General features: G+C 41.9%; 1 protein-coding gene across 1 annotated transcript in view; it reads left to right on the top strand.

Annotated features, from left to right (window-relative positions):
• The first annotated feature begins 478 nt into the window (after positions 1 to 478).
• Positions 479 to 27,947, top strand: part of LOC126336099 (UDP-glycosyltransferase UGT5-like) — a 34,303-nt gene continuing 6,834 nt past the window's right edge. Inside the window, exons 1-3 of the mRNA XM_049999579.1 lie at positions 479 to 487; positions 10,270 to 10,445; positions 22,862 to 23,321. Coding sequence (XP_049855536.1) covers positions 479 to 487; positions 10,270 to 10,445; positions 22,862 to 23,321 — 645 coding nt within the window. The remainder of the gene's footprint in view (positions 488 to 10,269; positions 10,446 to 22,861; positions 23,322 to 27,947) is intronic.

A 27,947-nucleotide genomic window follows, 5' to 3' on the forward strand; every position in this document is an offset into this window, starting at 1 on the left:
GTCATCAAATACATATCAATAAATGTAACCATTCAAACCCCATACATGCACAAAGGTTCAACTCGACTATTCACGTCGTAGGTTGAGTTTCCGAAGAGGCCACAGTTTACGATTAGAACACAACTGTTTGCAGTGTACGTCATGCCAATCTACAGTGCCCTAATTAAACGTGCGATGCGTTGACATCATGGTTTAACTTTATTTTACAATTAGTATATATCATTAGTTTTTCTTTTTAAAATTTAAATACGCAAAACGAAAATGAGGGTTGTAACTACGTGTAACAGAAGTGACTAATGTGTCACGGTTATCCATGGTGGTAGTTGTGTGAATTAGTGGCGTCCGTTATTGCTGCATACTTTACAACTGAACTTAGCTTTAAAAAATACAAAACATCTTCTCCAAAACACCTAAGTTACAATGTTTATTAAAATTGTGTGACATAGTAAGCGCAGCTAAGGGAGCTGGAACAGTCAAGATGGGTGTTGTAAGTTATCGTACCAGCTGCGATTTATCAAAAGGACCAGAAATCTTTTCGCTTAAATATTACCTCCTAAATTACATATAAAAATACATTGTAATTTACACGTCTTCGTGTTTCAACTAGTAAACTTTCAACTACATCATGCAATAATGTCGACAATACATCGTGTTTGTCTCCAGAAGCTTCGTACTCATAAGAGACCTGAAGGAGTGTAGTCATATCTAGATTGTTATTATCATTTCAGTGTGTCTGTTAGGACCCGACCGATGTGGACGAATACCGTAACTGGGTGTTTCTCGTGGCCATAGTCTGGAACCACGCGAATCCTGCCTCGGGCATGGGTGTGTGTGATGTCCTTAAGTTAGTTAGGTTTAAGTAGTTCTACATTCTAGGAGACTGATGCCCTCAGAAGTTAAGTCACATACTGCTCAGAGCCATTTGAGCCATTTGGCTGTTGACAAAAGGCTTCCAATTCCTCCAAGAGGTCCATACGCCTTTATCGCATTAATGGACCATCTCCATGTATGAGAACAAAACTGGTGCACTAGACCCACTTTCAAGATGGTGGACACCGAGAATAGATCTCTCTCTAACTTCATTGCACACTTTATTGAAATAGAGCATAGTGTACCAATTTCATCCTCAAACGGTTTTAATGAAAATTTTGTTGACTTAGGTAGTTTGAACAAGATTTCTTGTGTTGTTATACACTGTGCTTAGTTGTAAAATGTGCAGCAGCAACGGATGCCTCTGGTTATTTCTGACAACTACCAACATGTATAATAGTAAAATACTGGTCACTGTTGTCAGTTACAACCACCGTGTTTGTTTTATGTACTTAAGTTCTACAAATTGTAAACCAGAGAAATACGCGAATGCCAAAACAAAGTTAATCCACGTCGTCGACGCATCACACTTTTTATGAGGGCGCTGCAGACTGGTATGACGTACACTGAAACCAGTGTGTTGTATCTGCAGACAACGGTCCCAGTCGGAACTCATCTACATCTACATCCATACTCCACAAGCCACCTGACGGTGTGTGGCGGAGGGTACCCTGAGTACCTCTATCGGTTCTCCCTTCTATTCCAGTCTCGTATTGTTCGTGGAAAGAAGGGTTGTCGGTATGCTTCTGTGTGGGCTCTAATCTCTTTGATTTTATCCTCATTGTCTCTTCGCTACATATACGTAGGAGGGAGCAATATACTGCTTGACTCTTCGGTGAAGATAAGTTCTCGAAACTTTAACAAAAGCCCGTACCGAGCTACTGAGCGTCTCTCCTGCAGAGTCTTCCACTGGAGTTTATCTATCATTTCAGTAACGCTTTCGCGATTACTAAATGATCCTGTAACGAAGCGCGCTGCTCTCCGTTGGATCTTCTCTATCTCTTCTATCAACCCTATCTGGTACGGATCCCACACTGTTGAGCAGTATTCAAACAGTGGGCGAACAAGCATACTGTAACCTACTTCCTTTGTTTCCGGATTGCATTTCCTTAATATTCTTCCAATGAATCTCAGTCTGGCATCTACTTTACCGACGATCAACTTTATATGATCATTCCATTTTAAATCACTCCTAATGCGTACTCCCAGATAATTTATGGAATTAACTGCTTCCAGTTCCTGACCCGCTATTTTGTAGCTAAATGATAAGGGATCTATCTTTCTATGTATTCGCAGCACATTACACTTGTCTACATTGAGATTCAATTGCCATTCCGTGCACCATGCGTCAATTCGCTGCAGATCCTCCTGCATTTCAGTACAATTTTCCATTGTTGCAACCTCTCGATACACCACAGCATCATCTGCAAAAAGCCTCAGTGAACTTCCGATGTCATCCACCAGGTCATTTATGTATATTGTGAATAGCAACGGTCCTATGACACTCCCCTGCGGCACACCTGAAATCACTCTTACTTCGGAAGACTTCTCTCCATTGAGAATGACATGCTGCGTTCTGTTATCTAGGAACTCCTCAATCCAATCACACAATTGGTCTGATAGTCCGTATGCTCTTACTTTGTTCATTAAACTACTGTGGGGAACTGTGTCAAACGCTTTGCGGAAGTCAAGAAACAAGGCATCTACCTGTGAATCCGTGTCTATGGCCCTCTGAGTCTCGTGGACGAATAGCGCGAGCTGGGTTTCACACGACCGTCTTTTTCGAAACCCATGCTGATTCCTACAGAGTAGATTTCTAGTCTCCAGAAAAATAATTATACTCGAACATAATACGTGTTCCAAAATTCTACAACTGATCGACGTTAGAGATATAGGTCCATAGTTCTGCACATCTGTTCGACGTCCCGTCTTGAAAACGGGGATGACCTGTACCCTTTGCCAATCCTTTGGAACGTTTCGCTCTTCTAGAGACCTACGGTACACCGCTGCTCATCGTCCGGCATGAGTAATCTAGTTTGGACATTTCACATGTATTTGCTTGTAACGTCTTGGTACATTTAGCGGCATGTATTTTATGATTAACTCACATTTAAAGCTGGTACAACTTCACGTTTAAGAAGGCATCCACGATACCTTACTGTAACCGGTTCTGTACGTCTTTTAGCATTGTAAGAGGCCGCAGAGTGACCGAAATCTGGGTATGCAGTAAGCATTATTTGCCACTGACTGCTCTGCCGTTTACTGGTTGATGTAAACAATGTCGGTGGGCACATCTGCTTCCCAAAGGAATCAATCCTGACAACACAGAGATACAGCCGTCTTTTAGTTACATTTGACGTGTAGTGATCCAAACAGGTCAATAAATAAACTTAAAACAGGCGCTCGCGAAACAACTATTGCACGTTGTTGTTGTTGTTTCTGTTGTAGTTGTGGTCTTCAGTCCTGAGACTGGTTTGATGCAGCTCTCCATGCTACTCTATCCTGTGCAAGCTTCTTCATCTCCCAGTACATACTGTAGCCTACATCCTTCTGAATCTGCTTAGTATTTCATCTCTTGGTCTCCCTCTACGATTTTTACCCTCCACGCTGCCCTCCAGCACTAAATTGGTGATCCCTTGATGTCTCAGAACATGTCCTACGATCCGATCCCATCTCCTAGTGACGCTGTGCCACAAACTCTCTTCTCCCCAATTATATTCAATACCTCCTCATTAGTTACGTGATCTACCCATCTAATCTTCAGCATTCTTCTGTAGCATCACAATTCGAAAGCTTCTATTCTCTTCTTGTCTAAACTATCTATCGTCCACGTTTCACTTCCATAAATGGCTACACGCCATACAAATACTTTCAGAAAAGACATCCTAACACTTAAATCAATACTCGATGTTAACAAATTTCTCTTCTTCAGAAACGCTACCCTTGCCATTGCCAGCCTACATTTTAGATCTTCTCTACTTCAACCATCATCAGTTATTTTGCTCCCCAAATAGCAAAACTTCTTTACTACTTTAAGCGTGTCATTTCCTAATCTAATTCCTTCAGCATTACCCGACTTAATTCGACTACATTCCATTATCCTTGTTTTGCTTTTGTTGATGTTCATCTTATACCCTCTTTTCAAGACACTGTCCATTCCGTTCAACGGCTCTTCCAAGTCCTTTGCTGTTTCTGACAGAATTACAATGTCATTGGCGAACTTCAAAGTTTTTATTTCTACTCCATGGATTTTAATGCCTACTCCGGACTTTTCTTTTGTTTCCTTTACTGCTTGCTCAATATGCAGATTGAGTAGCATCGGGGAGAGGCTACAACCCTGTCTCACTCCCTTCCCAACCTCTGCTTCCCTTTCATGTCCCTCGACTCTTATAACTGCCATCTGGCTTCTGCACAAATTGTAAATAGCCTTTCGCTCCCTGTATTTTATTCCTGCCACCTTCAGAATTTTAAAGAGAGTATTCCAGTCAACATTGTCAAAAGATTTCTCTAAGTCTACAAGTGCTAAAAACGTAGGTTTGCCATTCCTTAATCTTTCTTCTAAGGTAAGTTGTAGGGTCAGCATTGCCTCACGTGTTCCAACATTTCTACGGAATCCAAACTGATCTTCAACGAGGTCGGCTTCTACCAGTTCTTCCATTCGTCTGTAAAGAATTCGCGTTAGTATTTTGCACCTGTGAGTTACTACACTGATAGTTCGGTAATTTTCATATCTGTCAGCACCTGCTTTCTTTGGGACTGGAATTATTATATTCTTCTTCAAATCTGAGGGAATTTCGCCTGTCTCATACATCTTGCCAGGACGCTCTCCCAAGGCTGTCAGTAGTTCTAATGGAATGTTGTCTACTCCCGGGGCCTTGTTTCAACTTAGGTCTTTCAGTGCTCTGTCAAACTCTTCACGCAGTATTATATCTCCCATTTCATCTTCATCTACATCCTCTTCCATTTCCATAATATTGTCCTCAAGAACATCGCCCCTGTACAGACCCTCTATATACTCCTTCCACCTTTCTGCTTTCCCTTCTTTGCTTAGAGCTGGGTTTCCATCTTGATATTCATACAAGTGTTCTCTTTTGTCCAAAGGTGTCTTCAATTTTCCTGTAGGCTGTATCTATCTTACCCCTAGTGAGATAACCCTCTACATCCTTACGTTTGTCCTCTAGCCATCCCTGCTTAGCCATTTTGTCCATCCTGTCAATCTTATTTTTGAGACGTTTGTATTCCTTTTTGCCTGCTTCTATTGCATTGTGACATGGTTATGTCTGGGAAAGAGAGTGTTTAAACCCTGTAACGTGTTGTGTGAAGTCACGTTGGAACACATATTGATAACTACTGAGTAAATTTCTGTCTTGTGTCAGCAGTTTCGATGTACTACATCACCACTAGGCTACTAGGTATCACATTACCGTTTATAAGCACTCCTGACAAAAAGAGAAACATTTTGATAATAGTAACACAGCTTCTAGCTATGAAAATGGTTTCATTTTCGCTATAAAGAGAGTAATAAAAGATTACTTCAAGTATGCCACATCCCGATAAAGCCATTCACTGGCTATTATATCCAGTACAGCTGCCCTGATTGCGAGGGTACTGATTGCTGCTTTCTACCCGCTTTTCCAGATGGAAACAGACCTTTTCTATGGCATTAAGATCCGCTGATTTAGTGGGGCAGAAGATGTGCAATAGAAAGCCTGAGTTTTCGTCAAACCTACAAGGTGCGCGCTCAGCCATTCTAGACACAGTCCAAATCATGAGCAGAGACTGAGGTGGTAAAAATCATGGGATACCTCCTACCATCGTGTCGGATGACCTTTTTCCGTAGATACTGCAGCAACTTGACCTGTCATGGTCTCAACAAGACGTTGGAAATCCCCTGCAGAAGTACTGAGCCAAACTCCGTAATTTTGAAAGTGATGCCGGTTCAAAGAGTTTTGTGCACACACTAACCTCTCATTTATGTTTCACAAGCTGCGACGTCGTCGCAAAAAAACAGGATCCGTATATGTAATAAGTTTCCTTTACTTTATGTCTATGGTCATAAAATGTTTTGTTAACAGATTACCGGTTTCGGTCTTTAATGACCATCATCAGATCTGTTTGTTTTTATGAAACAGATCTGATGATGGTCACTAAAGACCGAAACCGGTAATCTGTTAACAAAAAATTTTGTGACCATACACGTATATTAAAGGAAACTCTCAAGTATGTCCCACAAATGTTTGGTGGGATTCACGTCGGACGATATGGGCGGCCAACATTCGCTGGAGCTGTCCAGAATATTCTTTAAATCAATCGCGACAAATTTTGGCTCGGTGACATGTGCATTGGCATGAGGTCGGTGAATGACTGCATATGGTTTCGAAGTAGGCGAACATAACAGTTCGCAATCAATGATCCATTTACAAGACCCAGTCCATTCTATGTAAACATAGACCTTGACATTCTGTAGCCACCACCAGCTTGATGACAACTGAGTTCCTGACTTCATAGGTTCTCACAGTCGAAGCCTACCATCGGTCCTACCAGGTGAAATCAGGACTCATCTGAACGGGTCACAGTTTTCCAGCCGTCTGGGGTCCAACCGATGTGGAATCTAGGAGAGGCGCTGCAGGCGATGTAGTGTTGTTACCACAGCCATTCGCATCTATCGTCTGCTGCCATAGCCTATTAAAGCCAAATTTCGTCGCAATGTCCGAACTGATTTGTTCATCGTACGTCCCACATTGATTTCTACGGTTATTTCACGCATTGGTGCTTGTCTGTTAGCACTGACATCTCTACACAGCGCCGCTGCACTCTGTCGTTAAGTGAAGGCTGTAGGCCACTGCGCTGACGTAGTGAAATGTAATACCTTAAATTTTGTATTCTTGGCATACTCTTGAGACTATGAATCTCAGTATACTGAATTCTCTAACAATTTCCGAAATGATACGTCCCATGCCTCTAGCTCCAACCGCCATTCCATGTTTAAGGTTTGTTAACTACCGTCGTGCGTCCATAAACACGTCGAAAATATTTTCACGTGAATCATCTGAGTACAAATGAAAGATCCAGCAATGCACACCATATAACAGATTCTGAAGTCTATACTACCAACATCTGTATAAGTGCATATCCCTATCCCATTCTTTCGTCACTTCACCGTACAGTAGAAATGGCAGCACTTGGTCTGAAATAAACCTGTGGTTCAGTCTGCCGATAGCCATAATAAGTCGTTCCAAGACATGGTTCGAAAAAGACTCTCAGAGCATAACAGAATCACCTGTACATTCCACAAATGCGGTTTAAATGCATATGGGTCCGTCGCTACACTTGACGCATCGCATCACCTGAAAATAGTGAATCCTCGGACCACGCTGTATGCCCCCAGTAAGCTATTGTCCGTTTTCTGTGTTCTTTGGTCCAATGAAAGACATGAAATTTTGTTTTCAGCTGTGAACAATGGCCTTTATCTGAGCACCGAATATCCTTTGCAAGACGATCCTTTCGCAACGTTCGCTCGGAAAATGGATGACATAGACCTGTATTCACTGACAACAGTAATACTTGTCGAGTTTCAGTGCTTGGCAATCGTCTCCGACAACTGTCTGTCAGAATACTTTTAGGGGCACTGTTTTCATGCCGTGTCACGTGGCCATGCAGCACTCCTTGTAGACAGTTTGTACATTCTGCGTTGAAACTTCAAGGTGCTGAAAATGAGTTTTAAGTGCAAAATATTCCAAAAAGCGGCACAATTAAAATGTACAGCTTGCTCTGCCAAGTTTGAGGTAAATGACGAAAATAGAGAAGTGTTCGAGAAGGTACTGGTTTTTCAAATAAAGGTGTTTTGTGTCAGACGTCACATGCATTCATTTCGAATGTCTACTCACAGCAAACACTTCAAAGATAGTTACCCTCAATGGGATATGGTTCGGCCTTGAGAAAACACAATGTTTCTTGTTTCAGTACCCACATATATTTGGGAGAAATTTCTCCAACTTCAGTGGATTCATTTATTCTCTATTAAATAACATATAAAGAATTTACGCATTGCGGGACATACCAGTTTTTGAAATTAGAGTATTTACATTAATAAAAGCTCTGACACAGTTATTAGCAGGAAAAGTAAATGTACACCTTCGTGTTACATTACGGTGTTCATGTGCCTATTTGATAGTTGGGCAATACAGCTATAATTAATGCCTTGCAGTATATCATCTGCTGTTGATAAGTGTTTACGAATATTTTGCTACGTAACTTAGCAATTTTTAGGCCCAATTTGAAATACCGATATAATTTTCTTTTCTAATGATTTTTCGTTTCTCTATTTCCTTCTTTATAGTATTACTCTTCTTATATTATGTTGTGTTGTGAACACAGATTTGCTATTTTACTCTCTGATTAACGTTTCTAAGTTGCAATGCTATTTTTCGGTAAATGTTTAGATGAATGTACTGATTGCGATTAGGCCTTGTGAAATGGTGAGTGGGGATGGGGAGTATGTCTGTGTGTGTAATTACTTTTATAGATGTGGCCTTTTCATGGACTCACTTCCTGGGGGACGACAGTACAAATTCGCGTGTGGCCATCCTGATCGAGGTTTCCCGTGATTTCCCGAAATCTCTCTAGGCAAATGTCCAAATGGTTCCTTTGAAATGGCGTGGTCGATTTCCTTCCTCATCCTTAACACAATCCGAGTTCGTGCTTCATCCCCAATGACCTCGACGATACGTTAAATCCAATCTTTCTTCCTTCCTCCTATAAAACGCTCTTTCACTGATTGTGTGATGTTCACTCGTTCCGATAACTGGTTCCGGCTGTTCTGGGCGGAGATTTTGAAATCTATAGTAACATTGGGCTTTGGGTGTATGTTTCTTTGCTTGTTAATTGGTTTGTTTGTTGCTTTGTCTGAGGGTATGTGTTTGTGTTACAAGTGTTTTAGAGCTGAGAATAGGTTTTCAACGAATAGTGCTGTGTATCCAAAACTGCAGCACAGAACACCATTTCACAACGCCTGGTCACAAATACGTACATAGGCCAGCTTATACACAATTTTCGAACAATAGTTCTGTAACCTAAAAACACTCGACGAAGAGCGAATCTGCGTTGACAATACGACATAATATAATAATAGTAATGGTATAAAAAAGGAAACCGAGAAACTAAAGAGAAGAAAACATCAGTAGCTTCATATTAGGTCTAAAATTTGGCAAATTACTTAACTGAAGAAGTATAAACGCTTATTGATTGAGAATGACGTACTGGAAGGCAATCAGTACAGCTATGCTGTAAATATCGAAGAGTCTCACGAACACCTAGAACGGAATGGCGGAGCAATACTTCGTCGCCCCTCTCCCCACTTACAATTTCACAACGCCTGATCGCAATTCGCACATAGGCCTGCTTATACACAATTTTCGAACAATAGTTCTGTAACCTAAGTACTGTAATCTTAACAACTTAGGTGTATCACAACGCATAAATTCTTTATATATTATTTAACAGAGAATAAATGAACGTACAGAAGGTGGAGAATCTTCTCCGTAACATGTACGAGTGAGAAAAAATTGTGTTTGCTCAGGGTAGAACAACATTTACTTATTAGATGTCAGAAAGAAAACGCGGACATGAAAAGAGCTTCACGAACAAAATGATAGATATCCTCGCTTGTTTTAAAGCAAACACCTATCAAGGCATTTAAAACGTTCCTAATGCACTACTAGCGTCATATGCAACCACCAGAAGAAAGACAATAACTTCTTAGTGAAGGACAAGTTACATTACTGGCAATTAAAATTGCTGATATGAGGAAACTTTCCAACCGATTTCTCATACACAAACGGCAGTTGACCGACGTTGCCAGGTGAAACGTTGTTGTGCTGCCTCGTGTAAGGAGTCCTGTACGGGCCTTTCTGGATACAGAAAATGTTCGACTGCTACCCTGGTCAGCACATGTTCCAGATCTCTCACCAACTGTAAACGTCTGGTCAATGGTGGCCGAGCAACTGGCTCATCACCAAAGGCCATTCACTACTCTTGATGAAATGTGGTATCTTGTTGAAGCTGCATGGGCAGCTGTTCCTGTACACGCCATCCAAGGTCTGTTTGACTTAATGCTCAGGCTTATCAAGGCCGTTATTACGGCCAGAGGTGGTTGTTGTGGGTACTTATTTCTCAAGATGTATACATCCAAATTGCATGAAAATGTAATCACATGTCAGTTCTTGTTTAATATATTTGTCCAATGAACACCCGTTTATCATCTGCATTTCTTCTTGATGTAGCAATTTTAATGGCCAGTAGTATAGATTTGTCTGGAGCACGGAAAAGTCAATCGTTTAATTACAAGTTTCTGTTGTAAATAAATTTGATTTTTGAAGTATTCATGCATTCTCTTCACAGATAAATCACCAGAATCTAACCGAGATCGACCTTTCTTCTTCATATAAACTGATAAGGGATATAGACATTATAGGCCTGGCTAGCAAGACACCTCTGGACAGTCTCTCTATCATGGTAACCATGCCATCGCCGGTCAAGGCCCAATTGAAAGAACCAGCAGTACAGGATTTCATCAGGTGAGTGTATGTATTTACGTAAACAAAAAAAAAATGATTCAAATGTCTCTGAGCACTATGGGGCTTAACTTCTTATGTCATTAGTCCCCAAGGACGTAGAACTACTTAAACCTAACTAACCTAAAGACATCACACACACCCATGCCCGAGGCAGGATTCGAACCTGCCACCGTTGCGGTCGCGCTGTTGCTGACTGTAGCGCCTAGAACTGCTTGGCCACAGCGGCCGTCATTTCGGTAAACAGCTTTTAATTGCAAACAGTTAGTGTGCATTAAATGTAATATCTTACGATCGCGATATCGATTTGGTGCAGATGGCAGAGATACTATTATGTCAAAGAATTTCAGACTGTCTCGTGAAGAACGGGCAGAACGAACGCAAAATCAACGCCATTGATGGTCCGGACGCAGTGGAGGTTGCCCCATGGTTGCAACTCTCTCTGCATTATTTCTGTGCCAAGTCGTTACTAAGCCCCATCCACATGCATGGCATACTGCGTCTTAGCTTTCGTTTCGGGGGTCTTTCTACCGACGTTTGTTTAGTGATTTTTCTGACGTTTCGTCAGCATTCGTGGCTGGCATTCTCAAAGACAAACTCTCCATTGCTGGTGGCGACATGAGTTGAGCCCGCGAGGACGTGCCCAAAATTTGCCAGAATATCGCCGCAAAAATCAGAAGACATATCTCACACTTCATATTTCAATGTCACTTTCAAAACAGTCCCCTAGCGTCTGTATACAACCAGAGATTTTTTCATTGTGGCAATCAATAATTCATGTTCAACTCTCTTCTATAGAGTGAAAACGCGTACGTGTTAAATTAAATTTTATTAGGACTAAAATTTTATTACGTTCTTTTAATTACATGGTAGTAAATCTTCCCTGTGACTGGACATATGGAAGGAATTTTTTTATGGATATTTCCAAGGATGTCAGAAATGAAATCATTAGAATCGACTTTACACTGCTGCTAACTTGCAGTATTGGCGCTGTTTAGAACCACATGGACGATGCTGCCTTCTACTGCTATGATTGTTCTTTTTCTTTTCTTTCAATATCATAACCGTGCACCACGAATTCTTCGGCACTTACGACAATGAACGGGAATATGGTATCATCTCCAATTGTTGTTCACAGTCCAAAGCACATCTCAACTCGATGATATTATTAGTTGACGAACATCGTTGTAATTCGGCTCATGTTCAATTTATCAACTACACTACTGGCCATTAAAGTTGCTACACCACCAAGATGACGTGCTACAGACGCGAAATTTAACCGACAGGAAGAAGATGCTGTGATATGCAAATGATTAGCTTTTCAGAGCATTCACACAATCTTGGCGACGATGGCGACACCTACAACGTGCTGACATAAGGAAAGTTTCCAACCGATTTCACGTACACAAACAGCAGTTGACCGGCGTTGCCTGGTGAAACGTTATTGTGATGCCTCGTGTAAGGAGGAGAAAGGCGAACCTTCCGACATTGATAAAGATCGGATTGTAGCTTACCGCGATTGCGGTTTATCGTATTGCAACATAGCTGCTCGCGTTGGTCGAGGTACAATGACTGTTAGCAGAATATGGAATCGGTGGGTTCACGAGGGAGATACGGAACGCCGTGCTGCATCCCAACGGACTCGTTTCACCAGCAGTCAAGGTGACAGGCATCTTATCCGCACGGCTGTAAAGGATCGTGCAGCCACGTCTCGATCCCTGAGTCAACAGATGGGGACGTTTGCAAGACAACAACCATCTGCACGAACAGTTCGACGTCGTTTGCAGCAGCATGGACTATCAGCTCGGAGACCATGGCTGCGGTTACCATTTACGCTACATCACAGACATGAGAGCCTGCGATGGTGTACTCAACAACGAACCTGGGTACACGAATGGCAAAACGTCATTTTTTCGGATGAATCCAGGTTCTGTTTACAGCATCATGACGGTCACATCCGTGTTTGGCGACATCGCGGTGAACACACATTGAAAGAGTGTATTCGCCATCGCCATACTCGCGTATCACCCGGCGGGATAGAATGTGGTGCCATTGGTTACACGTCTCGGTCACCTCTTGTTCGCGTTCACGGCACTTTGAACAGTGGACGTTACATTTCAGATGTGTTACGACCCGTGGCTCTACCCTTCTTTCGATCCCTGCGGAACCCTATATTTCAGCAGGATAATGCACGACCGCATGTTGCAGGTCCTGTACGGGCCTTTCTGGATACAGAGAATGTTCGACTGCTACCCTAGCCAGCACATTCTCCAGTTCTCTCACCAATTGAAAACATCCGTTCAATGGTGGTCGAGCAACTGGCTCGTCACAATACGCCAATCACTACTCTTGATGAACTGTGGTCTTGTGTTGAAGCTTCATGGGCAGTTGTACCTGTACACGCCGTCCAAGCTCTGTTTGATTCAATGCACAGGCGTATCAAGGCCGTTATTACGGCCAGAGGTGGTTGTTGTGGGTTCTGATTTCTCACGATCTATGCACCCAAATGACGTGAAAATGTAATCACATGACAGTTCTAGTATAATATATTTGTCTAACGAATACCCGTTTATCATCTGCATTTCTTCTTGGTGTAGCAATGTTAATGGCCACTAGTGTAGAATACGGTAGCATTTCCCTTATGGTATTATATCAACGTCACAGGTAACATGTAGTGTCATCCTTGCCGCAGTGCTAACAGCGGTTCCCGTCAGATTACCGAAGTTAAGGCTGGGCTACCACTCGTATGGATGACCATCCAGTCTGCCGAGCGCTGTCGGCAAGCACTCAGCCCTCGTGAGGCAAACTGAGGAGCTACTTGATTGAGAAGTAGCGGCTCCGGTCTCGTAAACCGACATACGGCCAGGAGAGCGGTGTGCTGACCACACGCCCCTCCCCATCCACACCCAGCGCCGTCTTTGGGCTGAGGATGACACGGCGGCCTATCGGTACCGTTTTGCCTTCATCGCCTGTTCGGGTGGAGTTTATTTTTAGTTTCTGTCAGTTGGAATCACTTCATACACTTTCATGAGCGTTCCAGAGCTATGCATGATGAAGTTCAACCTGAGTATTGGTCATCTCTATCCATTCAATGTTAAACAGCCTAGACCACTCAAGTGTTTTAGCTTGGCTCAGATCTTGCTCACTTAAAGCCAGGCTTAGTATGCAGTGAGTTTCAGCTGCAGTTTCTGGCAGGTTAAAACAAAACTTAATACAGATCCTATATTGCTTTAAAACAGCCAATTCGAAATTCTCAGACACAGTAGAACACGGTGAACAGAAAATAAGCTAAAACGTTCACACTAACAAGCTTAACATATATCAAGATCGACAAGGACCCCACTAACCAGTGGAACTGTCAACTTCCAGTTCACTACCAAAGGAGGACATTAAGAGACTTAGACAACATAGTTCAAAGTCACATAATCTGCATAGGTTGCCTAAGATCCATAAAGAAGGTGTGCATCCGTGACTATTGTGAGTAATGTCCAGACAGCTATCTACAATGTAGTTAAGTACTTGGTGTCTTTAGTATTCACATTGTAAAAAGTGTCCATATCATATTAGAAATTCTAGAAATTTTATTTACAGACCTGAGTAACTTAAACTGAAATGCAACAACTTACTGGTCAGCGGTGATGTTGTCTCACTTTCTACAAAAGTGTCTATAGTGTAATCTCTACATCACATTCATGGGAAAAATCTATGAGACTGGCGACGTAACATTAGACTTTCGAAAAAATATCAGCCATAAAATTCGAAGTAGCAAGGTCAGATAATCGCGAGAGCTATCGCACAATTAACAACTCATGCAGCCAGGGTGCTGACAAGACTGGAAAACAAAACTGAGCATCAGAAGATGATCAGTTTGGCTTTAGGAAATGCAGAGTCATCAGACAAGCAGTTTTGATGTTGTGCTTGACAATGGAAGCAAGAATGAAGGAAAATCAAGACACACTTATTGGAATAGTCGACCATGGAAATGTGTTCTACAGTGTGAAATGCTGTACGATGTTCGAAATTCTGAGAGACACTGGAGTCATCAACAGGAAAAGACGGCTGATACACAATGAGTATAAGATTCAAAAGGGAACAATGAGCGTGGAAGAGCAAGAATGAAGTACTCACATTAGAAAGGGTGTAAGAAAGAGAGCTGTAAGATGTAAGACGTACCCAGGAGCAGATATAGACTGAGATCACAATACAGTAGTCACAAAGAGTAGGTTGAAATTTAAGAAAATAATCAGGAAGACTCAGTACGCAAAGAAGTGGGAAACAGAACTACAAAGAGATAACGAGACACGCTTGAGGTTCTCTAACGCTGTAGATATAGTAATAAAGAATAGCTGAATAGACAGTACAGTTGGAGAGAAATGGACATCTTTAAAAAGGGTAACAGCAGAAGCTGGAAAGAAAAACATAGGTGCAAAGAAGGTAACAGCAAAGAAATCATGGGTAACAGGAGAAATACTTCAGTTCATCGATGAAAGAAGGATGTGCAAAAATGTTCAGTGAAATTCAGGAATACAGAGGTACAAGTGACTGAGGAATGAAATAAACAGGAAGTGCAGGGAAGCTAAGACGAAATGGCTGCATGAAAAATATGAAGGAATTTAAAAAAATAAAAAGAAAAGGTTTTCGGAAGGGCTGACTCAGCTGATTGGGAATTCAAAACAACTTACGGTAATATTATAGGAAAGGGTAAGAGTGCAACAGGAATTTCATTGTTAAATGCCGAGGAGAGAGTGGATAGGTGAAAAGAGTACAATGAATGCCCCTTTGACGGGGAGGATTTGTCTGATGTGATAGAAAAAGTAACAGGAGTCGATTTAGAAGAGATAGAGGATCCATCATTGGGGAGAAGTGGCAACAAAACGAATATTCACGTTGATGTGTATGAAGTGGCAACAAAACGACCATTCACGTAGGTGTGTGGAATCTATGAGTCTGGCGACATAGCATCTGACTTTCGGAAAAATATCATCCACACAGTTTCGCAGAGGGAAAGAGCTGGCAAATGTGAGAATTATCGCATAATCAGCTTAACCGCTCATGCACCCAAGTTGCTGACAAGAATAAAATTCAGTAGAATGGAAAAGAAAATTGAAGACGTGATAGATGAAGATCAGATTTGGGGAAAGGTAGAGGCAGGAGAGAGGCAATTCTGAAGTTGCGGTTGCTAATGGAAGCAAGACGAAAGAAAAATCAAGACTCTTTCAAAGGACAAAATTTTGAAAAACACAGTTCTCACTGGCGAATACAATTAATTTGTAACCTAGGTTTCGGTGTCACAAGGGACACCTTCTTTGGACCAAATTAAAACTAAATGTTACAGCATAACGTACCAAAAAATACGAAAGCTGCGGTCATACCTTACAGTGTCAGATGGTCAGACTTAAAATAAAGTGCAACATTCTGACTATCTGACGCTGTGAGGTATGACCGCAGCTTTCGTATTTTTTTGTATGTTATGCTGTAATATTCATTTTAATTTTGTCCGAAGAAGGTGTCCGTTGTGACACCGAAACCTAGGTTACAAATTAACTCCATTCGCGACTGAGGGCTGTGTTTTTCAAAATTTTGTATTATACAACAGTCGCTGATTGACAGCCATGTTAAAAACCTTAAAAAACTTTCTTAGAATTTGTATACCTGGAGAAAACGTTCGACAATGTAAAATGTTGCAAGTTGCCCGAAATTCTGAGAAAAATAGGAGAAAGCTATAGTGGGGGGTGGATAATATACAATATGTACAAGATCTAAGAGGGTATAATAACAGTGGACGATCAAGGACAAAGCACTCGGATTAAAAAGGGTGTAAGAGAGGGATGTAGTCTTTCACCCCTACTGTTCAATCTGTACGTGGATGGAAATAATAGAAAGGTTCAAGGATGGGAGTAAACATCAAGCTCAAAAGATATAAATGGCACGATTTTCTGATGTCATTTCTATCCTGAGTGAAAATGTAGAAGAATTACATTATCTGTTGAGTGGAATGAACAGTCTAATGAATACAGAATAAGGACTGAGAGTAATTCGAAGAAAGACCAAAGTAATCAGAAGTAGCAGAGATGAGAACAGCGAGAAACTTAAGACTGATGGTCACGAAGTAGATGAGGTAAGGAAATCTGAGACGTAGGCAGGAAAATCACCAATGACAGGCGGACCTAGCAGGACATCAAAAGCAGACTAGCACTGGTGAAATGGTCATTCCTGGCCATGAGAACTGTACTAGTATCAAACATAGGCCTTTATTAGAGGATAAAATTTCTGAGAATGTACCTCTGGAGGACAGCATTTCATGATAGTGAGATATGGACAGTGGGAAAACCGAAACAGAAGAGAATCAAAGAATTTGTGATGTGGTGCTTCAGTAGAACGTAGAAAATTAGGTGGGCTGATCAGGTAAGGAATGAGGAGATTCTGCACAGAATGGGAGAGGAAAGGAATATGTGGAAAACACTGATAAGGAGAAGGGTTGGGATTGTTGTGGGGGAGGAGACCAGACAGCGAGATCATCGTTCTCATAGGATTAGGGAAGGACGGGGAAGGCAGTCGGCCAATTCGTTTCAAATTAACCATCCCGGCATTTGCCTGGAGTGATTTAGGGAAATCATAGAAAACCTAAATCAGAATGGCCTGACGCGGGATTGAACCGTCGTTCTCCCGAATGCGAGTCCAGTGTGTTAACAACTGCGCCACCTCGCTCGGTTAGAGAAGAAGAACGGATAGGATGATAGGACATGAGTCAAGACATCACTTCCATGATACTAGAGAGACCTGTAGAGGGTAAAAGCTGTAGAGGAAGACAGAGATTGGCATACATCCAACAAATAATAGAGGACGTAGGTTGCAAGTGCAACTCTGACATGAAGAGGTTGGCACAGGAGAGAAATTCGTGGCGGGCCGCATCAAACCAATCAGGAGACTGACGACTCGGAAAAAAAAGACCGGGGTACTGTCTTTTGTTACGTGACAATTTTTCACTTAAACTTTTCACGCAACATATTTCGTAATTTAATCAAAGTAGTCATTCTCTTATGCTGCTTCCTAAGTGCAGACAAAACTGTGTCTTTGCACTTAGCACTTCTCTTATATTACGGTAAGGGACAGCAGAACTGAGAGGTTACGAGCTGGCTGGCCAATGACGAGTTTTCTTTAAAGGAACGAGCAGAGACGTAAGCTTGGTTGTCCAGGGCTGAGTATTAGGCTCATTGAGGCTGCAAAACAACAGCCATCCCCACCACCAACGCCACGCCAACAACCATATTGCTCGCAGTCCGGGCTGTTCACGCTGTGGTATAACAGTTTCCTGAAACGAACGTTTCTGTTGGTTCATAGCGTTCTTTTCTACGGATTGTTCTCTTCCTCATGCTTTCTTATTAGTCGGCTTCTTCCCCACGCCGCAACTGTACTGTTAAAATAATGACGAAATCCCTAAGAGTAGAAGTTCGTTGAACATCATTACTAAAATTTTCCCCTACTGAACTCGCAGCGTCTGCTTCTATTGGCTGGGGAGATTCCTGCTTTGACGAAAACAGCCGAGCCGCTGAAGTTTAGAGAGAGAACGCTTGCTGCTGGGTAATGGAAGACAATACTTACCTCAACGAGGCAGAGGAGTAAACACTAGGCTACTGGGGAGAGGAGCCTCGCTGTCGTATAGAACGTTGTCTCCTCCTCAGCACTGAGTACAGAGACAGAACCACTTCACACTCCCCAGCCGGTACCGCCGATGTCTCCTGCATTCACGATACGAAAACCGATTCGGTAGGCACACGACTTCAGTTCACTCCCAGCAAGTTTGTTGGTTTCATGATGTGCTTTGATGAACATTCTGCTGTTAATACCTATTTTTTCGTATTATTTCACTTATCTGCTAACCATTCTTGCTGTTACTGGTCATATCTACGATATATTCTCATAACTGTGCTTTCATCACGCCCACCCACTTATACCAAAGTTAGATTTTAATGTTCCAAACTCATGTCCCACTATTAATGTTTAATTAGCTGGCCGTGCGGTTCTAGGCGCTCCAGTCCGGAGCCGCGCTGCTGCTACGGTCGAACGTTCGAATCCTGCCTCGGGCATGGGTGTGTGTGATGTCCTTAGGTTAGTTAGGTTTAAGTAGTTCTAAGTTCTAGGGGACCAAAGACCACAGCAGTTGAGTCCCATAGTGCTCAGAGCCATTTCAACCATTTTTTTTAATTAGTTATATCGGTGGGTAACTCATGTGTTGATGTTTATGATAATAAACCTGATTGTTATAGCGAGCACTTATATTCCTTATATCATTAATTGATAAGTAATCAGCATGGTTTCAAAAACATCGTTCTAGTGCAAAGCAGCTAGCTCTTTATTCGCACGAAGTAATGGCCGCTATCGACAGGGGATCTCAAGTTGATTCCGTATTTCTACATTTCCGGATAGCTTTTGACACTGTTACTCACAAGCGACTTCTAATCAAGCTGCCGGCCTATGGGTATCGTCTCAGTTGTGCGACTGGATTCGTGATTTCCTGTCAGGAAGGTCGCAGTTCGTAGTAATAGACGGCAAATCATCGAGTAAAACTGAAGTGATATCAGGTGTTCCCCAGGGAAGCGTCTTAGGACCTCTGCTGTTCCTGATCTATATAAATGACCTGAGTGACAATCTGAGCAGTTCTCTTACGTTGTTCGCAGATGATGCTGTAATTTACAGTCTAGTAAGGACATTCGAAGACCAGTATCAGTTGCAAAGCTATTTAGAAAAGATTGCTGTATGATGTGGCAGATGGAAGTTGAGGCTAAACAACGAAAAGTGTGAGGTGATCCACATGAGTTCCAAAAGAAATACGTTGGAATTGTATTACTCGATAAACAGTACAATTCTCAAGGCTGTCAATTCAACTAAGTACCTGGGTGTTAAAATTACGAACAACTTCAGTTGGAAAGACCATACAGATAATATTGTGGGGAAGCCAGCCAAAGGTTGAGTTTCATTGGCAGGACACTTAGAAGATGCAACAAGTCCACTAAAGAGACAGCTTACACTACACTCGTTCGTCCTCTGTTATAATATTGCTGCGCGGTGTGGGATCCTTACCAGGTGGGATTGACGGAGGACATTGATAGGGTGCAAAAAAGGGCAGCTCGTTTTGTATTATCACGTAATAGGGGAGAGAGTGTGGCAGATATGATACGCGAGTTCGCATGAAGACATTAAAGCAAAGACTTTTTTCGTCGCGGCGAGATCTATTTACGAAATTTCAGTCACCAACTTTCTCTTCCGAATGCGAAAATATTTTGTTGAGCCCAACCTACATAGGTAGGAATGATCATCAAAATAAAATGAGAGAAATCAGGTTTCGAACAGAAAGGTTTAGGTGTTCGTTTTTCCCGCGTGCTGTTCGGGAGTGGAATGGTAGAGAGGTAGTGTGATTGTGGTTCGATGAAGCCTCTGCCAAGCACTTAAATGTGAATTGCAGAGTAATCCTGTAGATGTAGATGTAGATGTATCTATGTACAAGGTGTGGCACCCATATTTTCATGCGCCATTGAGTCACCTCCACTAATCCTAGATTACTAAGCCCTTGTAAAATGTACGATTGCAGTAGCGTTTTAAATAGGACGTATTGTACTTAATTCAGTATGTGACATACCTCCCGCCGGAGGTTCGAGTCCTCCCTCAGGCCCGGGTGTGTGTGTGTTGTTCTTAGCATAGGTTAGTTTAAGTTTGTTTAAGGAGCGTGTAATTATAGGGACCGATTACCTCTGCAGTTTGGTCCCTTAAGAACCTACACACATTTTTTGTAACATACCACTGGAGATCTAATAACGATAATTAACTCGTGTACTATCAACAAATTATGACTTACTTCAAATAATTTGTTTAGTAGTAAGCTTTAAGATGGTTTAGAAGCAATGTAACATTTCCCTCATTTAATGCTCCGGTGTTAATTATCATTTAAGTAATACACTTCGTTTGGTGTGACATTATCATTACCTTTAAATTAATTTCCGTATTCACATGTGGTGCTTCATTTCTCTATAGGTCTCCATAGATCTGATTATAGTGTCTTGGGGTATTCTAAATAGCAAAACCGATAACCCACTGGAATGAGGCGTCTAATGAGTACAGAATATGGCTTGAGAGGAAAACCTGGAAAAAACAAATGAAACGAGAAATAGCAGAAATGAGAATAGTTGGAAACAGTAGAAGAACCAAAGTAATTCTGCAAAATAACCCATGACGGACGAAGGTAGGTTGATATAAAAAGATCAGCAAACAGAGAGAGGGCATTCATGGACAACAGAAACTACAGGTATTAAAAATAGGCCCTGACTTGTGGGAGAAACTTCTGAGAATGTAGAGAATTGTAAGGTAGTGAATCATGGACAATAGGGAAACCAGAACAGAAGAGAATCGAAGAGCTTCAGATGTACTGCTACAGAAGAATGTTGGAAATAAGGTGGCTTAACAACACAACGATTGAGTAGGTCTTCTGCAGAATCGGCGTAGAAAGTAACATGCGGAAAACCTCTACAAGAGGAAGGGACACGATTGTAGGACACGTGTTATGACATTGGGTAATAACCACTGTGGTACTAGAGGGAGCTGTAGAGGGTAAAATCTGTAGAAGCATGACATGAGAGATTGGAGTAATTCCAACAAATATAGATGTCTTAAGGTGCAAACGGAGCTCCAAGGCGAACAGATTAGCGAAAGAGAAGAAATTCGTGGCTGACCTCACGAAAATTCACACACGGAACACTACGTAGTCAAACACTAAAAAAAAATTTAGCTGCCGTCTGTTATTACTAGGTTGTCATGTGGCACTAAGCTTATGTGTGAGATGACAGTGAAGTGATCGTTGCGTGCCAGTCGGTTTCACGGAATCACCGCGCTAAGTGAGAGATGTAACAGTGTCAGGAGCAGGATATCGTGTTCTGACGTGCCCCAGACCACACTGTGAATGAAGTAACATGTAATACGGCGTGGAATGATTATAACCGAAAGGAACTGGAGTTGAATGTCAGGGTCTGTCAATGACAACCGTTTTCAACGGCGACAGGAATTACTGTTGTCGTTGAACGCCGGTAGGTCTCATCCAGTTTCGTGGGCGAACACTGCGATCAGCGTGCAGTGAACATCTGGTGTCGACTGCCTCGCCGTTGCTCACACTGACACCCGGCCTGCACGTATCTCATTGGCCAAACAACATACAAAATGAACAGTAAATGAATGGAGGCCTGTAGCACGGTCCGGTGAGACACGTTGCCTCTCTTTAAACGATTCAAGGCGTCGATTGCACCGACGAAACAATGAGGCGTTTAACATCCAGTTTTTTCTTCGTGTAGTTCAGCCAGGATGTTTATTTCAACATTCTCAGTGACCGAATGTTGCCCTTCCTTCAACATTTTCATGATAAGTGTGCTATGGATACACATGCCTTCCAATATCATGAAATCCATGTTTACAGGGTTCTTAGGCGAAAACGTTACTAATTTTGTAATTAAAACTTTATACATGGTGCTTCAGCCGTCTGTAGCTATGAGTGTTTTGCAACCAGCATCGCCATCAAAAACCATTCGCGACATATTCATATTCTGTCGTTCACTGTGTGTTAACTATTAGTCCAGCAGAAAAAAATTATGGGATCATTTTGTAGGAAATTTAATGTAGTTAAATTTTGTACTGGGAAACATTTTCGGTGGAGGCCACAGCTTAGGACTTATCCAAGTAAATCTTGTTAGAAGGTTACTTTTGTACGTTTTTCTTCATTAATTCCAAAGCTAATTTCCAGTGAAAATGTATCGCAATACACAATTTAATTACATTACATTTCAAACATAAAGGTCCTGTTCATTTTTACTGTGGCAGTAATAGGTAGCATGTAGTGAGAGAATGTGAAAATTGGGCGCGTATTTGAAGGCGTTGCGGGTTGCATAAAACTCACTTGGTGGGGGTGGCTGAGTCATCCTGTACAATAATGATTGAGCTCTGCCGTTTCGATTGAGATGTTTGTCACGTTCAGGCAGGAGAAACCACACCTCAACTAGCACTCTGAATCATCAAACAGAATTCCACCGAAAATGACTAGGACCATTTGAAACAGAGTGTGAAACGTAGCAGTCAACATCCCCCAAATCTCATGGGTCCACTACACAAAACAATCAACTAGAGCTTAGCATGGACCTGGCGTACCTGAAGAAATTTATCGTTTCTTTTCCTCGTCGAACTTCCGTAATCTGTGGTAGAGGCGGAGTTACTCACTATTAGAGCGATGTCTCCTGTTCGTTAAAATTTTCTCCTGTGTGATTTGCCATATCTGACTGTTACTTCCGAGCAATGATTGGCTACTTTTGATCAATAGTAATTATGACTTTGTATAATGTTTAAGCGCTATCATTTCAATTGAGACATATGTTATGTTTACGCAGGAGAAACCAAACCTTTGACTTGATGATCATCGAGCGTCTGCCTTACCAAGGCTACTATGGACTGCACCACAAGGTTGGTTCGCCACCACTCGTCGGGTTCGTGACGTTGTCTGCGTTCTCGCCTGTGTATTACGCCTTGGGGAACCCAATGAATCCAGCCTACATCCCTGAAATCTGGGAGGGCTTCTCTGATCACATGAACTTTTGGCAGCGCCTGTACAACACGTACTTTGCACTACGTTTCAACTATATGTGGTTCTACGAAATACTTCCGATACAGGAGACAATTATGAGGGACCATTTCGGAGCGGAGCCACCTTCTGTTTACGAAACGGAGCGCAACTACAGCCTTCTCATAGTCAACAACCACTTTACCACGGAGTATTCGCGGCCGCATCTACCGAGCGTCATAGAAGTGACGGGACTCCACGTGTCGACCAAGGCCGAACGATTACCAGAGGTGAGTATCGAAATCATCAAGGCTGCTTATTCATGACAAAAACAATTTTCGTAATGACGTGCTGTTTCAGGTATGTACTTTTGCACGTATAACTGCAGCTATAATTTAGACCAACACTGGTTCCCCATACCAGCGTCAGCAAAATCATCTGCCACTAGCGCTTCTGGAGACGCCATTTTATAATATAGCCAACTACACCATTCCTGTCACATATCGCAGTCCACACCAAAAGATGCTTTTTACAAAGTATGACTAGGAGTCTAAAATCCAGGTTGTATTGATAAACGAAGAGAACATCGAAAGAAAAAGAGTCGCAGTATGTTTGGTAGGTGTGAAAGTCTCATGGAGAAGCCTTTATAACTCCAATGGCATAATCCATCACCGACTGGCTTATTGAAATTGCAAGTACACAAATCCCTAGAAAGTTTTCCTTCCTGCTACGAATATTTGCTGAAAACGCCGTGAAGGTAAAATTAGATTCTAACTCATGCAGAGGCTTATGGACAATAATTGTTTTCTCGCCCCATTCGCCACTGAAGTAGCAAAGGCGTGAAATAACAGTGAAATACAACGTACCCACTGCCGTTCAAAGGCGTGAAATAACAGTGAAATACAATGTACTCATTGCCGTCCTTGCACAGCAATGATGTGGATTTTTCTTCCTGAATAAAGTGTTAACAAGGACACACGCAGACATTAATATTTGTAGTGAAGTAGCTTCACTAAATTTCCTCCACTTTTCGCGTATGTATCATTACAGTTAATAGACCATACATCTATACTAATAAGCCCATAAATCTATATTGTTTCTACGTTAGGAATTTTTTGACATACTTGGAATTAATGCGTCATTTACAATTGCACACAATGACATTTATTAAAGCACTCCATCTTCAGGTAACAAGTGGCCCATCGGGACCATCCGACCGCTGTGTCATCCTCAATGAGGATGTGGATAGGCGAGGCGTGGGATCAGCACACCGCTCTCCCGGTCGTTATGATGGTTTTCTTCGACCGGAGCCGCTACTATTCGGTCGAGTAGCTCCTCAATTGGAATCACGACGCTGAGTGCACCCCGAAAAATGGCAACAGCGCATGGCCGCTGAATGGTTACCCATCCAAGTGCAGGCCATCCCCGACAGCGCTTAACTTCGGTGATCTCACGGGAACCGGTGTATCCACTGCGGCAAGGCCGTTGTCCCCAATGGTATTTATTAAGAAAGGTTCTTATTGAAAACCATTGTATAGGGACTGTGTCATATTCTACATTTGGGTTGTACAGGGGCTGAGTGAAAATTTGGAAACAATGCGAGAATCCATGCATCAACACAAATGCAGACCTGCAGTGTGCATGTTTTTCAGACAACCTTGTAGGTGGGGCAACCGCAGCTGTAAATATTCATCTTGGGTATTAATAACCGCTTCAGTTGTATTTAGTCCTTTATTACTGAATCACTACCGGTTCTGTGGCACTAAAAGCCACATCTTCAGGTGATCGTATGAAACATTAGAGCGAAAAAGCTCGGAAACTTTTTACCCAACATTCGCTGTCCGTCGAGACAAAAATGCCGCTAAAAAACGGTACGCCATAGATTAAAAACTGCCAGAGTCCAGTATAGTGGATAGGACTAAAACAAATCGTTCCATAGTGATCGCTTCTCCGATCTACACGGGACCTCGTTTGTGTGGGGTTCCTAAACCAGGTAAGCGAGGTGTACTCATTCATCCACTTATCATTCACAGCTCCATCTTACAAAAATTGGATACCTTAGTTAAAATCAATACTAAATTCAAATCAAAAGCATGTTATTCCAGACTCAGTGATTCGTATAAATAATGTAAAAATGTCTCTCTCTCAGAAATTAGTATCCTTTGATGTCTGCAGTTTGTTTTTCAATATCAATAGGGAAATGTGTTAATATTCTGACAGAGCTGGTGTACAGAGTCTCCTTTAGCCCACTTTTGGCTGAAATATTGATAGACCATTTCGGAAAAAAATTAAGTGAAACATTTTCGAGTGCAAATATGACATTCTTTTTCAGATACGTAGACGATGAAATGTACGCGTGGACAGTCACCACAAAACAGCTCAACACATTTTTTCGTAACTTAAACACTCAATGCAAAAATACTTAGTGCAAAATGAAAATTGGTAATAAATACATAAACGTCCTAGATCCAACCATTGACACCAGTACAGAAACCCATTGTTTCGCATCTTATAGAAAACGACATTTACAGACACAGACACCAACACCCAGTGACTCACAAAGTAGCTTTCCAATCAGTGGTGCGCGGTCTCACATCTCTCTGCATGTTCCAAGAAAATTCCGAATCACAGTTGGACGCAATAAAATTTTTTTGCCTCAACCAGTGGTTACAATCCTCTCTCGATTTACCACATCTTACATAGGAAACAAAAATTGACAATTATATCCTTCCTGTAAGCTGCTTCTGCTGCTACTTTCGCTGTCTACAGGAAGTGGTGTACAATATCATACCTAGAATAAGTATAAGAGCGTATAGCAAAAGCACAGAAATCCAGTAACTATAGCATTTCCTACTACGTAAGGAACATCAAAGGCCAGCGTCTTTTCAATAGCAAAGATAAGGCCCAGTTACTAGCCAACAGTGAGGAATACAAAATTACGTATCCTGATACTGATAAGTTTTATATTGGTCAATGAGACAGAGACATAACATCTGCACTGCCTGAACATAAATGTAGCTAGATTCCACACTGTCTGAGCGCGTACTGATCGTCAGCCACGGCTACAGTCCCATTTCCTTCACTTAGGAAACAAAGGCCGAAAACACAACCTGCTGGAAGTCCTGGAAATCGAAAAACATCTGGCTCACAATCCCGATTTAATATTAAATGACCAAAAGCAGTATAATACTTACTCTTCTAAACTTCGCTCAATCCTCTCAGGTTGCCATTACTTCTCACTTTCCTTGATACTATTCTTCCATTTTCCAGAATTTATTTATTATACTATTATTGCCTATTGTGCCACATTTGGCACTATGTCATAGGTTGGAAGCACGTGAACTGTTTTTCTACTCTGGCCATGCTCCCGCTCAACGCTGCTTGTGACATCTCTGACGAAAGGAAGATTTATCTGCATGAGCGCAGTACGGAAAGGTTGGAGGGGGGGGGGGGGGGGGCTAGCACAGCGATGGCGAGTTGGAATGAATACTGAGAGTAAGTAGGAAGTTGTCGCTGACTGTGGAGGAATGCTTGACTGTGCCTAAGCAGAAGTTACTGTGGTCTGTCGCGCAGAGGGCTGTCACTGTGTACGTTTGGCATGAATGCAGTATGCACTTACGGAATCTAAGCAAGCCGGATGCATAGAAATTGTGTCTCGTCACTGTATCAGACACCACTTCTTCAGACATTCAGTTCCTTGAGGAACTTTCTACTGATAGTTGTGTCTCTATTTCATGATTTGTCATTCTTATGTCATTTCATCACAAAACCGTTTCTCTATATTTCACATGCTACGGGAGCTATAAAGATACAACAATTTGTAAGCACACTTTAAACAGAAGTATTTGCCTGATTTAAACTACTCATTGGTATAATATGCCTTCCGTGTATGATATTGGATATGGGTATTTCAATACGAGGTGCAAGGTATAAGAGTTCCCATTTCTTAGTTCATGACAATCTTGTGAGGAGTGCATGTAACAGTTAAACCTAGTAGTATTTATTTCTAACACTGGCCTATTTCAAGTACACTACGAGATTTTGTACTCTGCCGGCCGCGGTGGTCTCGCGGTTCTAGGCGCGCAGTCCGGAACCGTGCGACTGCTACGGTCGCAGGTTCGAATCCTGCCTCGGGCATGGATGTGTGTGATGTCCTTAGGTTAGTTAGGTTTAAGTAGTTCTAAGTTCTAGGGGACTAATGACCACAGCAGTTGAGTCCCATAGTGCTCAGAGCCATTTGAACCATTTTGTACTCTATCTGTAATATGATAATATGAAGGAACTCGAAGGTTGATGATATAAATACCGGAGATAATGACACAACGCTTCAAATCCAAACAAGCTACTCAAAAAGGGAAGGGATCATTCCAAATATTACTTTTATGTTCACTAGTGGATGATATATCAAACCATTTCGAAAGTAAAGCATAAAGAGCTCTTTACAACCTACTGTTATCCTTCTTGAGATTTTCCTGAGAGTACACAGTGGTGGAAACCCGCTGGTCACATAGCCCAGAGGTCTATTGATTGAAACCACACTCTGCTACCACTAGTCCAGAATTTTCCGGAGCCATTGGAAAAGAAAGTATAGAAACAATTGATTGTGTCACTGCTACATTTACATTCGCACATGTATTGACACCTCCATAGTTTTTACAAATTTAAAACCTGTGCTCTAAATCAATAACTTCTCCTAAACTTTATATAGAATCCAGACAATTGGCAAATTAATGGAGCTGAGTCATGACAATTACTCTGTACAGGAAACAAGAAGTAAGAAAACTCTCAAGATTGGTCAAATAACTAAAACTGACACACTTACTCTGGAACCTAACAGATCTACAGAAATTAAAGAAGTTGCTTAAATTGCCTGAAGGCCATACGAATGCAAGACGTACTCTTACAAAACCCACAAC

The sequence above is a fragment of the Schistocerca gregaria genome, chromosome 2 (assembly GCF_023897955.1).
Source record: "Schistocerca gregaria isolate iqSchGreg1 chromosome 2, iqSchGreg1.2, whole genome shotgun sequence".
In the NCBI taxonomy this organism is placed as follows: domain Eukaryota; kingdom Metazoa; phylum Arthropoda; class Insecta; order Orthoptera; family Acrididae; genus Schistocerca; species Schistocerca gregaria.